General features: G+C 39.6%; 1 protein-coding gene across 1 annotated transcript in view; it reads left to right on the top strand.

The window, feature by feature from the left end:
- Positions 1 to 12682, top strand: part of LIMCH1 (LIM and calponin homology domains 1) — a 183084-nt gene that overhangs the window by 103992 nt on the left and 66410 nt on the right. Inside the window, exons 4-6 of the mRNA XM_064511217.1 lie at positions 4039 to 4145; positions 7524 to 7554; positions 10578 to 10688. Of these exons, the coding sequence (XP_064367287.1) occupies positions 4039 to 4145; positions 7524 to 7554; positions 10578 to 10688 (249 nt within the window). The remainder of the gene's footprint in view (positions 1 to 4038; positions 4146 to 7523; positions 7555 to 10577; positions 10689 to 12682) is intronic.

The raw sequence follows: 12682 nt of genomic DNA, 5'->3' as shown, positions 1-12682 counted from the left end.
TTCGGATTTGCAGTGTGGTTGGAGTGAGAATACTTAATATACTGTTGTGAAAGATGAAAGGAATGGAAGTGGGCCAAATTCAAGCTGTTTTCCATTGCATCTGATCAGCAGATCCTATGGAGAGAATTTGCCTGCTGTGAATATTTGATTCTCACTAGCTTGAGCTGTCTTGTGTGTTGGCAGTGCTACAGTGTGAATTTGTGGTGGCTTTCCAGTGTGTCTGTCCTATACAACTGCCAGTTTCTGTTTTTTATGGAATTTAGGATTTTGTGCTCCACTTTGTATGTGCGGGGAAATGACACAACGGTATACAATGAATGTATTTTTACACTTATAGCACGTGGGTTATCTGTTTTTTAAACAACAGCAGATCAAAAAAATGCTTACAAGCGGATGGCGTTATTCTCCCTCCCTCCCTCCCTCGACCATTATGCTTTACACATTCCTCTGCCTCCAGTGCTGTGTGTGTTAGCTGCAGGTGTTTGTGCTGGCCACGGCGATTTTGTAGAGGTGAGGGTTATTTCATGTGCAAGTTACACACCAGGAAGCAAGGCAACTGAGAAACTATCTCGTCCCCCATCTTGAAAAGATGGCAGTGTTGAGATGCAATTGTGAGAGCAGGAGTAAATGGGGGAGCTTCATATTCTCTTCCTTCCTCGTACTCCGGGCTAGCACCGTGCGTCCTTCTGCCTGGGATTCCTGGGGTTGTTGCCCCACACTCCCTTCCTTCTGGTTCATGCCTGTCTTTGCCCAAAAAAGTGGTGATGTTTTGTGCGTTTCTCAATTTTTCTGTTCTGAAATTCAGTCTAGCAAAATGTTTCTATTACTTACATTTTTTAACTTACTGGTTAACTGATAAAACTTGTGTTTGTGTCCTTTATCTGTCACTGCACTGAAGCATCTGCTGTAAACAGACTGTTTATAATTTTTATGATTTTAATAGATAAAGCCTAATTTTGTACAAAATCTAGCAAATTTACAAGAGAAATTAAAGACTGGAAACCTTAAGCCCACTCTCTCTCTTTGTGTGCAAAAGGCAAGAAACAGAAAACGATGTCTGATTGAAATGAGCCTCTGAACAGTTCTTGTGTGGACTAAAACCAAAATAAGGCAGCAGGAGAGCGTGGCAGGTCCTTTGGGGCTGCGGGAAATGGGGTGCTGACCAAGTGACCGCTCCTCTGCCTGCTCCAGTCCAGTGGCTGCAGCAAGCGACCGCTGAGAGGAGGGCAACACCATCTCCATGTAATGTGTCCAGAAAATTGCAGGTTGCTGCCCTGTAGGAGCTGCAAGACGGACAGGGTTTTGGGCACGTGCCCACGTGTGCGTGGGACAGTGCGTGCTGTCTTTGAGACTGTTGTAAGAGATCAGACGCACCAGCTGACTGTGCCTGTGATCCTCACCATTGCGGTGTAACCCATTTGTGCGACCTATTTAACTTTGTCAGGTTGTGAGGAGCTGGACTTGCACATAGCTGTGTTTCAGCTCTTTTTTAAGATTAGGATGCTTTAGATACATTGTTGCTTTTAAATCTTCTTTCCTGTTTTTTTGTTACTTCCACAGCAACAAAGAAGCGGGACCTTAGAATAGATGACTACGAAAAAATGAGTAGTTACATCTGACAGATAAAGAATTATAATTTCTCTTGTAAAATGGAAGCAAAATCTTCTGAGAACTAAAGAAACCAGGACTTGGCCAATGAAAGGTGTGGTAATCCACAGAGAAGGCTTTCCTAGGGGCTGGGTCTTAATGACGAAGCTCGTTCTCCTTCGCGTGGTTTAGCAGTGTTGTTCTCCAGTGTTTTAACAGCACTAACACGTACAAGTTTCACCGGCACTGAACCAAGCTAGGATAAGTTCAGTTTTGCAGTATGATGAGATACATTTTGACTCGTGAATAATAGCTTAGGAAGTCTAGGCAGGATTATCTAAACATTTCTCACTTGAAAACAATTTTTTCCCCTTCCTTTTAAGCAAATTTTGTCATTTGTAAGACCATTGGGAAATAAAAACTATGGGGTTCTCAACAGAAGCAAAAACTTCTTTCAGTGGTCGCTGTTTGAATCTTGTTGGCATACGTGGTTTGTCCTACTGATGTGAGATACCAGCTTTCTAAAGAGCACTTGGGGACGTGGTGTTACAGCAACTGTTGGCAAATGTTGCTTTTATGATGACCATCAAAATAAAAGCATATACAGAAACAGTCATAGGGTTGTGACACTGCTTTTTTCAGAGGTGGTTATTTCATCACTAGAAGAACTGAATGTCGGAACTGTGTATAGGTTGCCAAATGACTGATATTTTTGTTACTATTTATCATTTGAACTTTTGGCGTAAAGAAGGACACAATTAGGACTCCCTGGTGTTCCCCCACCCTTGATTGCTTTCTAAGCCTATTAGGTTGGTGTATACTGTATGCTCTGTGTATTTTTGTTAGGAAATGTTGTTAGGAACTTTTTTTTCATGCTCTTCCATTTTTATTAGATTTACACATTGCTCCACCCACCATTTGGAACTGACCAGAACTGTCCTTCTTCAAAGGCTAAACATAAGAGTTATTCATGTTGCAGTTGGAAATGCTGTGGAAAAATTATAATGCAAACAGTAAGCCAGATGGAGAATTTTACAAGCATCTTTTCATGTCATGAATGATGCTGTCTCTCTAGGTTATGGGCTTTCTGCTCTCTCAACTGTTGTTCCTTTCTCCTTGGCTCCCTTCCAGAGCTGTTAAGTTTCAGCCAGGGAAGAAAAGGAGATTTGGAGTCCTCTAAATTTCCAAGCCCATATTTTTTGTGGTGTGGTTGGTGACAGCAAGCTTTGTGTGCAAGACTGTTGGCATGCAGAGTGCCACAGCGATTAGCATGCTGAGCATTGCGCCCTGACAAAGGAAACAGGGCTGCTCTCGCCGAGCTGCACCGGTACCACCTAAACGAAAGCCTGAGAGCAGGTGTGGTCAGAGCTGTGGTCACGTAACGGGAGATAAGAGGTGAAAGCTGCCCCATCTCTTCAAGCCTTTGACTTGTCTTCCTAATCTAAAAAAAGAAATCTCTGTATTTCAAGCATCTAAAACACACTCTAGTTCTCTAACTGTTCATGTGATAGGTCATTTTCAGCGGAAAGAAGAGCTGGAGGTGTTAAATGGATGGTCTTACAGAATATCAACCTCTGCGTTTGATCTTTACTTGTTCACACAACCATCATTGCGGTTCCTGATTTAGTAGCTTGCAAATCTAATAGTTTTTTCTCTTCTGACCCTCAACATTTACCTGCATAAGAAAGTTTCGCTGGTTTAATGAAAGGATGTAGGGGAGAAGTGTATGTGCATATGTGTATATAAGTATAAAATATATATTAAACATATGCACATGCATACAGATCTAGTCCACTGAGTGAAAAGCCACATGTGATCACTCTAACTTGCTTTGAAAGAAGCTTATTTCCTCTTACAGACTGTGGTTATCTGGACTGTAGTTCCAGGCTTTTGTTTGAGGAGAGAGCACTTACACCTTTTCCCAATGGCTTCTGGCTGGTTAGTCAGAGAGGCAGCAGAAAGGTGGTGTTGGCTAGCAATGACTGACTTGCTCATACAGACATGCAAACTGTTTTCCGAGCAAACTCCTTGCTTACATGGGAACTGGCCATTGCTTATCTACCCTCCCTGCTTGCTTCAGAAATCCAGTTATTGCCCTTCTGTTTTGTAACATGCTCAAGCTGTGCTGGCAGCCTACAGCTGTAGGTGGGGCAGTTAGCAGGGGGGGGTTGTTTTAAAATTTGCTAAAATCTGCATTTGGAAAGAGAAAATGAACTTGTTGGAGTTTTGCATTTAGAACAAGAAAAGTTTTGTTTCTTACTTATTGGGTCTTCAAACAAAACATATTTGCTTTTTAAATGATATAACTGACAATGTCTTTGGTCTTTCCTTTAGCTAATGATATGACTGTTAGCGAGTTGTTACTGGGTTAGTCAGGGACTGCTCAGTTTGGTGGCACTGACTTTTCCAATGAAGAAGAGTTAAATGTATTTAATTTTTGCCTTGTTTCAGGATAATATCATCTTATTCTTAAGAGGCTGCAAAGAGCTGGGACTTAAAGAATCTCAGCTCTTTGATCCGGGTGACCTTCAGGACACATCAAACAGAGTAACTGTCAAGTAAGTACATCAGCGGTTTGCAGTTAGCATGTTGTAACCTCAGATGCATGTGCTTCAATAGTAAATATTGAAGTATGAGCAAAGAGGGTAGAGAACTGTCATTTGTCTAAAGCAAATATGAAGCTGAGTTTTTTGGAACCTGCAGCACAGGAAAGAATAGACTGTTCTCTTCAGCAGTCTATCGCTAAGGGCAGTCTTTTTTTCCCAGAGAGATCAAGCACAGCTCTTTTAAAAGACTTGTTTAGTTCAAACAATGAGATTGTGTGGCACTTGGGGGGGGGGGGTCTAAAGTGATAACTTTCTTTTTGTCCCTCCAACTAATGAACTGTGTAGGCTGGGGAAAAAGTTATTTTGTGTTATTTCAGATTGAACTGTTTTGAAGGTGCATTATAGGACTTTGATTGTTGGTTTTGAACCAGTAATTGAAGGTCTCTCAGAATATACAAGATGCAGACATGAGTATAACCTGTTTGTTTTCTAACAAGAGCAGTGGGTTGTGACACAGTGCCATCTTTGAGCTGTGGCCTTGTGTGTAAACTGTATGAACTGGGAATGCCACAGTTTAGATGTTTTATCACCCCATCCAAAACTACCACACAAATGCATTTTTTTTGAAGCATTATGTACAGATGTTAATGGATTCTCCTTGCTAATAGCTCATTTGCTTTTTTTTCTTTTTTTGGCTGAAGTGATTTAAAAAAATCTTCACTTAATCATCAGCTTTTTTTGCCATGATAGGTACACATCCATCATTACTAAAAAGAGGCGCTTAGACTCTAATGCTTATATTTTGAGCAATTCTATGAAGTGATGTAAAATACAGATGAGCAACTATCACAGAAAGAATTACTGACTTGCCTAAGGTCAAACAATGCAGGCTTGAATAAAAGTCTGTGTAGTCATAGACTGGTGTCTTAAATATGGACTGTGGTCCCTTTCAGGGAAGACTTTGTCATCATGGACTAGAGGAACAGAAATGGTCAGACAAACTATTCTCCTCTCATTTATACTACTGGAAATCAAGTGTTTCCATCTGCCCGCCCCCAAACACACATACTATTTCATAAAATTAACAAGACTTTTAATTGCTGTTACTTAAAAGTTCTCCTCAATTTTTTGGGTCTATCATGTGTAATATTAAAAAGTTACTGCTCTACAGACAGGCATACACTACTGAGTTGATTGAATGGCCTTGCTTCATTTGGCCAGAAAGATCACTAATGAAATCCTGGTCAGACATATCCATCTTAGAAAAGTATATGGAAACAGTTTACTAAATTTCAGCAGCATTCTAGTTTTTTCCCTTCTGGCAGTGAAAGTTGGGCAAGTATTCATGGTGTTCAAGCACTGTCTGGGAAAACTCAAAGGTTCTGAAAATCAAATTGGCCACTCTCCTTGCTTTGAGGAATAGTCTCCAGTTTTTTGCTCCTTTCCAGGTTTCTGGCTCTGGGCACGAGGCACTTCTCCCGTGTACATACCAGTGAGAGGGGACATACGATGAACCTGCAGTGAGGCTTTCCTAGCCTTGTTCTAAGTTTGGCAATATTGCAATGAAAGAGGTTCTTCATGACGTCCTGTCAAAGCACAGTAATGCGTGGCTGGAGAGAATTATCAAACAATCCCTAGAGAAATGGTGCTTCTTATAAGAAGCTGGACCTTTTGGAGCTGAGGGTGGCAGAGCACCTTGTCAGAGGCTGGTGCGAAGGCTGGGACGAGCTCGCAGCTGCAGGGAGAGCTGTCCAGCATCTAAGCAAGCTAAACCAGGAGGAATAATGTGTGGCGAGCCGGGTTGGCCTGCAGCTGGATGCGATGCTAGGTAGATGTGAAAAGTCTCACTGGCAGGGATTTTTTCCCCCCTCGACTCTACAGAGAAAGCAGCTGTGGAAATAAGCCAAATGTTTTCCTAGTACTGTCCAAGTTCACGCTGAGTAACGGAGCGAGGTGTACAAGCCAAGTCCATGACTGTTGTAGAGAAATATGCTGAAGACTGTCTTCTGCTAACTAGATCCCAAAGTATGAAGGTGATTTTTTTCCCCCTCTTTGAAAACTTTTAGGTTATTTTTTAAACACAGTAAAAACAGTATTCGTTCTGTGGCTAAAGATGAATATGGCATTATTGCACATGATTAAGATAATGGCATATTTTAAACATTTTTTTTCATATAGATGTTAATAGAAGTGTGCATTAGATCTATTTTTTTTGGATCATTCAGCTTATAAAAGTTATGACCTAATGCTGCAAAGAATTTGTTCTTGACTTGTTAAACAGGACTCTTTTCTGCTGCTGTTTTATTGAAAAAATAGGACTGTGTTTTATTTTTCTTAGTATGTAGGCACTGATGGATAAAATTTTGGCTTAAAAAGGTGTTATCAAAACCCACTTAATTTTAGGCTTTTTCTATTCTCACAGATATAAATATATTTATTTTTGGTTTTGTTATTAGGGAAACTATTCAATCCAGTTTCCCTAACATTTATCAGGTAACTTTTATTGCTGGACTGGACTTATTGTTGAAATAGAAGGCAATTCCATTATATTATAACCAGGAGACAATCTGTACTAAATCTGAAGTGTTCTTATTTATTTTTAGCACCTAAGAACAATACACATTGCCTTCATTCTTTTTTTAATAGCTTCTTTGGTGACTTTTGAAATGTTGTTCATGTTTGTGCAAATCTCATTCTTTGTTGTTTCTAACATAAAATTTCTGCCCTTGTTGAGGAATGTTGGTGAAAAATAAATTGCAAAGGATGCCAATGTTCAGTCTGAGTGCTTGAGCATACATTCCTAAAGCAGAATATGTTTTCCACTACAGGTTCTGTTGTAACTGGCAGGATCTTCATTGCTTCTTCCATCTTCCTTGTTCTTTGTGATGCTTATTTGCTTGGAAACACCTGCTCTATTTCCTGAATGTTTGTGTTAAATACCTCCTTGTCATATGCATGTTCACTTGCTTTCAAAATCTGTATGGGTTGCATGTTTTATTAGAGAGCAGAGTTTGACTGTTAGATTACAGCAGAATGTGTTTTAGCAGTGAGGACTTTGGTCTTCTTTTTTGAACAAATCAGCAACTCTGTATAAAGGAAATATTTTTGGCACTGTTTTACTTTACTGTGGGACCGTTACAAACACATTTTCTTTTTGTACTTCCAGAATCCTAATTTAATGATTGAAGTAATGGTGACAAAATACTCCCACATTATGAATAAATGAATGTGTGAACTACATCTCCTTAGCTTTCATGTGTTTCCAGCCTGCAGAAGCACTCTGCAGGTTTTTGTTAGGGAAAACATGATCTGCTGCATACACGCTCTTGGAAAGTGTGTCTGCTTTCTGATTTTTTTTTCCTCTTTTTTTCTGTGTGTGTGTGCAACCAGGAACATTGACTATAGTAGGAAGCTGAAAAATGTAAGTACATAACTTGGAGTTTGGGGGGTTTTTTTGTCTGATTAATCCTGTATTTGGCCTGAGTTAGAATTCTGTCAGTAAAAGCTTAGTATGGTTGAGTATCACTGAAAAGTACTTCTGAACACAAGTGTAACCAGGCTCTATTGGAAATTTAGGCAGAGCTGCTATGGCAAAGCATCCTTAGAGCAGAAATAAAATGGAGAATGTTTGTCTCTGCTTAGGTAAGGAAATGAGCAATGTAATCTCTGCTCTCCATTCTGGTTTTGACTGAGAGCAGCTTTACTCACACCTGAAGCTATGCTTTTGTAGCCTTTTATGAATATACTAGGCTTAAGGTGAATTTGCACAGAGCATTCAAAATGAAGCAAAAGGATCATACTAGATCTGGATAGAAATCTTTACTATCAGACTTGTTAGCTTTCTCTTTGTTCTTCCAAACAAATAAGTGTTTTCCCAGAAAGGCTAGTTCTGTTTTACTTTAATTTCTCGTTGATTTAAACTAACGGCAGCAGTAATGGATTCGGTAATTGTCAAATGGAAAAGAAAATGGCTAAACTTTGCTGGTCTCAGAGTTAGTTATTCTTTGAAAGCCTAGCAAGCTGTCTGTCTTTAGTCAACTGTAAACTACTGTAAATTGAATTTTATGTTTTGCTGACATCCCTATAAACTGTGTGGAAATGCCAAGACCTTTTCCTAATAACTTTGCAGGCCAGTAATCATGGCTACAGGTAAAAATCACACAACTAATTCATCCTGTCCTTCCTGTCATCAGTAGAGTAATATCTTTCTCTTCTAACACCCAAAGTTGCAGGGGAAGAGTTCAGCTTTGGCATTTGGGCACCTTTGTGGGCACTGGTTAAATATCTTTGTATAGATTTATTATTTTAAAGGTAAAGTTAGCTTTCAAAAGTGTCCTCCACTCTGTGTTTGTAGGCAGTATATACTTTCCAGGTGCATGATGCTGTAATTTCGGCTGGCAGCCAATCGGAATTGCTTGCAAATGTAACATTATTTGGAGAGAAAAAAAAAATTCAGCTAGGGATAAAGAAAGGAAAAAGAGAGAAAGTGATCAAATGCTAGCAGAAATAAGTCAAAATACCACAACCTTCATCAGAGAACTGGATAGAAAAATGAATTGCACAGTTTCCGAGTTGCTAGGAGTACTATATCTGCAAGTGTTTTCACTTAACTTGAGAACATGTACTATAAGAAATTTTTACATAAATTTGTTATTCTGTGCTGAGTAGTGCTGGTTGAAGGAAATCAGAAGTTTTTTCAAGCAAAAAATCAGTATTGGCAAAACTAGCTCCTTCTGCTCAGCACAGTGGTATCAATTTGGATGCAATTTCAAAACAAGAAAAAAAAACTATATTAAAAGTGTTACTCAGTTATTTCATGGCATGTATATATTTATCTTACACATGCAGTTATGCTTTTAAACAAGCAATCTGTATGACACATGGTGTATTCTTCTCTGGTAGGGCCTCAGCTGGAGTGCTATGTGTGACTTTGGACATCACACTTAAATAAAAGATAGGGCTGTTAGAGAAAGCTGATGCAAAAAGGATAATCTAAAGTCTGGCATATGTGACTGAGGAAGAAGTATTGAAGGAATTTGGAGAAATTCAAAGTATTGAAGAAATTTGAATGCTTTAGGGAAGAACAGTCTGACGGTCTGTCCTGTCCTGTCCCATCCCATCTCGTCCCCCCCCACCACCACCTTCAAATTTCTCCTACTTCTATTTTCTTTTATTCCCCATGTAGTATGCATTATATGGCCCTGTTTGGTACATAAAATACTGTATTTCAGTTTATTTAACTTCTTAAAATGGTTACTAGCAACTATTGTAGGCAACTGTTTATTACTGGTTGCACATCTTTTCCACATCAAAATATTTCCTGTTTGTTCTTCAGTGAAATACTTTGCTGTGCCATGGAGTATGCAGAAATAATGAGCATTAAATGAGAAAAATGCCCTAAGTTTTGAACTAAAATTTTAGCTTTTGCAAAACATTGAGCTGAACTGCTTTTGATGCTCAATTTCCAGTTCAAATTGCTGCTGCACAGGTACCACTAAAGATAGGGCAGCTGGAGAAGTGGAGATGTATGTGGGTCCCAAGGAGGAGGCAGTTTACTTTCCTTGCATTATATAAATATCAGTGGTTTTGGGGGTGTTGAATTTGACCATCCCAAGCATCTTAATTTCTCCTTTCCTAGAGCAATTACAGCACCAGCAGAGCCCGATCAAATTCCTATGCTATCCCAAAGAAAGAGAGAGTATATACATTTGCAAGTGCAATCCTTGGCATTTCTTCTGAGCTAATTTTGATGTGACTTTTGAGTTATGGATAGGCATTAAGTCAGAACTTAAATGAAATTGCCAACTCTTTCTACTTTAGTATAGCAGAAGAAACCAGATGCACATGGCTTTTGGTCAGTCTTGGGCTGAGCATTTCTTAAGCCTGGCCACTGCAAGTCACCATTGCGGAGTCATCTTGTTAATTGTGCTGAGATGATTCAAAATGGAACTACCTTTCCTTTTCATGAAATGGGCAGACATACATCTCAGACATTTTATTTACTCCATTACGCATAACTGTTTTAATTAATGAACACTAATATTAGTACACCTTAGGGTTTTTTCCTATTGGATTTACAAATGGGCATATTTGTAAGTGTGTCTTCTGGAGCCCTCCTCACTTGGCAGTAGTTTCAAACATCTCGTCTAGCTTTTCTATTCAGATTTGTTTTTACTGTTTACTTTCCAGCAAGACATGAGAGTTTCAATTTTTAAAAAATACTAGGAAGATAATGGGTTAAGTTATGTATTCTGTAGGACTGTTTCAATAGTTGTCTGGTGTATTTATGTTTAACCATTGAGAGACACTTCTCTTTCAATTTGGATTTATAACAAAATCCTGTGCTACTGTGCAATTTAGAATAAATGAGATATACTTAAGGGAAGTAAATTTAGCTAAGTAACTGTGTAGATGGCTTTGATTAATTCTTATTAACTTCTGCAGGTATTAGTCACCATTTATTGGCTAGGGAAAGCGGCAAACAGCTGCACCTCATATAGTGGATCAACCCTGAACCTGAAGGAGTTTGAAGGTTTGCTGGCACAGATGAGAAAGGTATCTTTTTGTTATATTTTGGGAATGGAAATTTATTTCAAATTATTAGTCCCATAAATACTCTGTTTGTTGCTCTATATGAAAGAGATGGTGGGCTGGAGTACAAATTACTTAGTAAACCCCTACCTCCTTTGAAAATGTTTCTGATTGTACCAGGCCATAAACACAGCTTTTTAGGCAGCCAGCTTTGTGATGATATCAATGATGAAGTGCTTGATGTGAAACAGGGCTTTAGAATTGTCACATGGCTCTGTCATCTTCATTTCCGTAGTCTTTGGTTTGGATTGTTTTCATTTATGACACAGTTTCAGCTGGGAGAGCTGAGACTCAGAAGTAAGCTGGCAGGACCCTGGGGGCAGAGATTTTTTTTTCTTTAAAGGTTCAGTGTCACTGAATAAACTCTTACTCAGTTTTCAGCTGCAACACAAAGCATCAAACCAAGTCTCTAAATAAAGCTGAGAGGTAGAAGGAAGAGACCGTGTTTCACAAAGGGCTTGGCTAGGATGACCCTGTGTTTTGCCATGCTCTGAACTGTTGCGGAAAACAGATTTTGGAGGTGGCTTATGATGAGCTGAGCTGTGCTGGAAAGGAAGAGCTGCCACTGCTGCAGAGTGGTTTGAGGACTGCTGGTTGAGCACTACGGCATGTCCTGAACCTGCGCCTGGGACACTGGGCCCCAGTAGTAGTTAACGTTGATAACCAAGCACGCGTTTACTGGGGATGGAAGTGGGCAGGAGCAGGTGCATGCGAAGATGGCAGTTCCCTGTGCTGGTGTTGCCTGTGTTGGCCATGCCGCTTGAGGAGGAAAGAGGGGAAATGGAGAGGAAATGAGAACTTCCTGCTTCTCTGCAGAGGTTTATTTTTGTCCTCATTTGAAATTGCCTGTGCAAATCACTCAGGACTGCCACTCATGAGTGAGATGACTGAGACTAAGCAACAAAGAAGTTAAGATATTATTTGGATTGTTTCCAAATAGGAGATACAGGGAAGAAGCAGTCCTTGCTCCAGAGAGTCTGTAATCAGGAGGGTGAAACAAAGATGGACAAGGGAGCTAACGCTGAAAAATTGTCAAAGTGCAGTTTGCTATAATGCTAGTGCCACATAGTATCATAGTTTCATTTTTAATGTTTAATCTCACAGTGTGAGGCTCCTCTTCTTCTGAGCCATATTTACCCATCTAACTAATCATTAGAGCATTTAGGAGGCCCCCTTGGGCCCTTCGGAAATCGCCCGGGCCCGAAAGGTAGGGTTATTAGCGAAGCCGGTAGCGGCGCGCCTGGCTCGGAAGAGCAGAGCGCTACAGGTAGGAGACAAAAGCGTGAGGCTGGAATTTGATTTGTTGCAGATGTTGGAAGTGGAAGCAGAGTAGAGATCTCATAAAAGCCGAAAACTATATATTCTGTTAATGTAAAAACAGAGCACTTCTCAGTCCTGAAAAATCTGTTTAGATGGTGCTATTATGAAGGCCGCTGGCGACTCATTCTGCAAGTTCCTCTCTGCTCTGACGCCCCCTCAGTATTTCAAATTGGCTCATGTGGGCTTTCCTGTTACTGAATTTGGAGAGAATTTGATTGTAAAGTAGAACATGCTAATCATGCTGTGTAACGCGCTGATGTTCTTTTTAGCTGAGGCTGAGTGATGAAAAGACACTTTATCACATTCTCTACTGGCATTTTTTTCCACAGAGTTTAATAATTAAATCAACCATAAGTAATAGTTCAGTCTGTTTTAGTTTTTCTGTTAAAAATTCTCTCTACCCTCTTTTTTTAATAAACAAATCAAAAGACAGCTCAGATGCAAGTTGTCTTGGATTCATCTTCTTCTACTTCTCAGAATGAAAGCACTATTCATTTCTAATTTTATTCGTGACTACTCTGTTTTTAATTTCATTAACTATTTGGATATGCATTCTTTACTTTAAAACTGGAATTTCCAAGTGCCGAAACATTCCTGCTTTTTGATTACATTCAGAGGGTTGAGGTTCCTGGAGAAAA

The sequence above is a fragment of the Dromaius novaehollandiae genome, chromosome 4 (genome assembly GCF_036370855.1).
Source record: "Dromaius novaehollandiae isolate bDroNov1 chromosome 4, bDroNov1.hap1, whole genome shotgun sequence".
Lineage (NCBI taxonomy): Eukaryota > Metazoa > Chordata > Aves > Casuariiformes > Dromaiidae > Dromaius > Dromaius novaehollandiae.
This window is presented reverse-complemented; position numbering and strand designations above follow the sequence as displayed.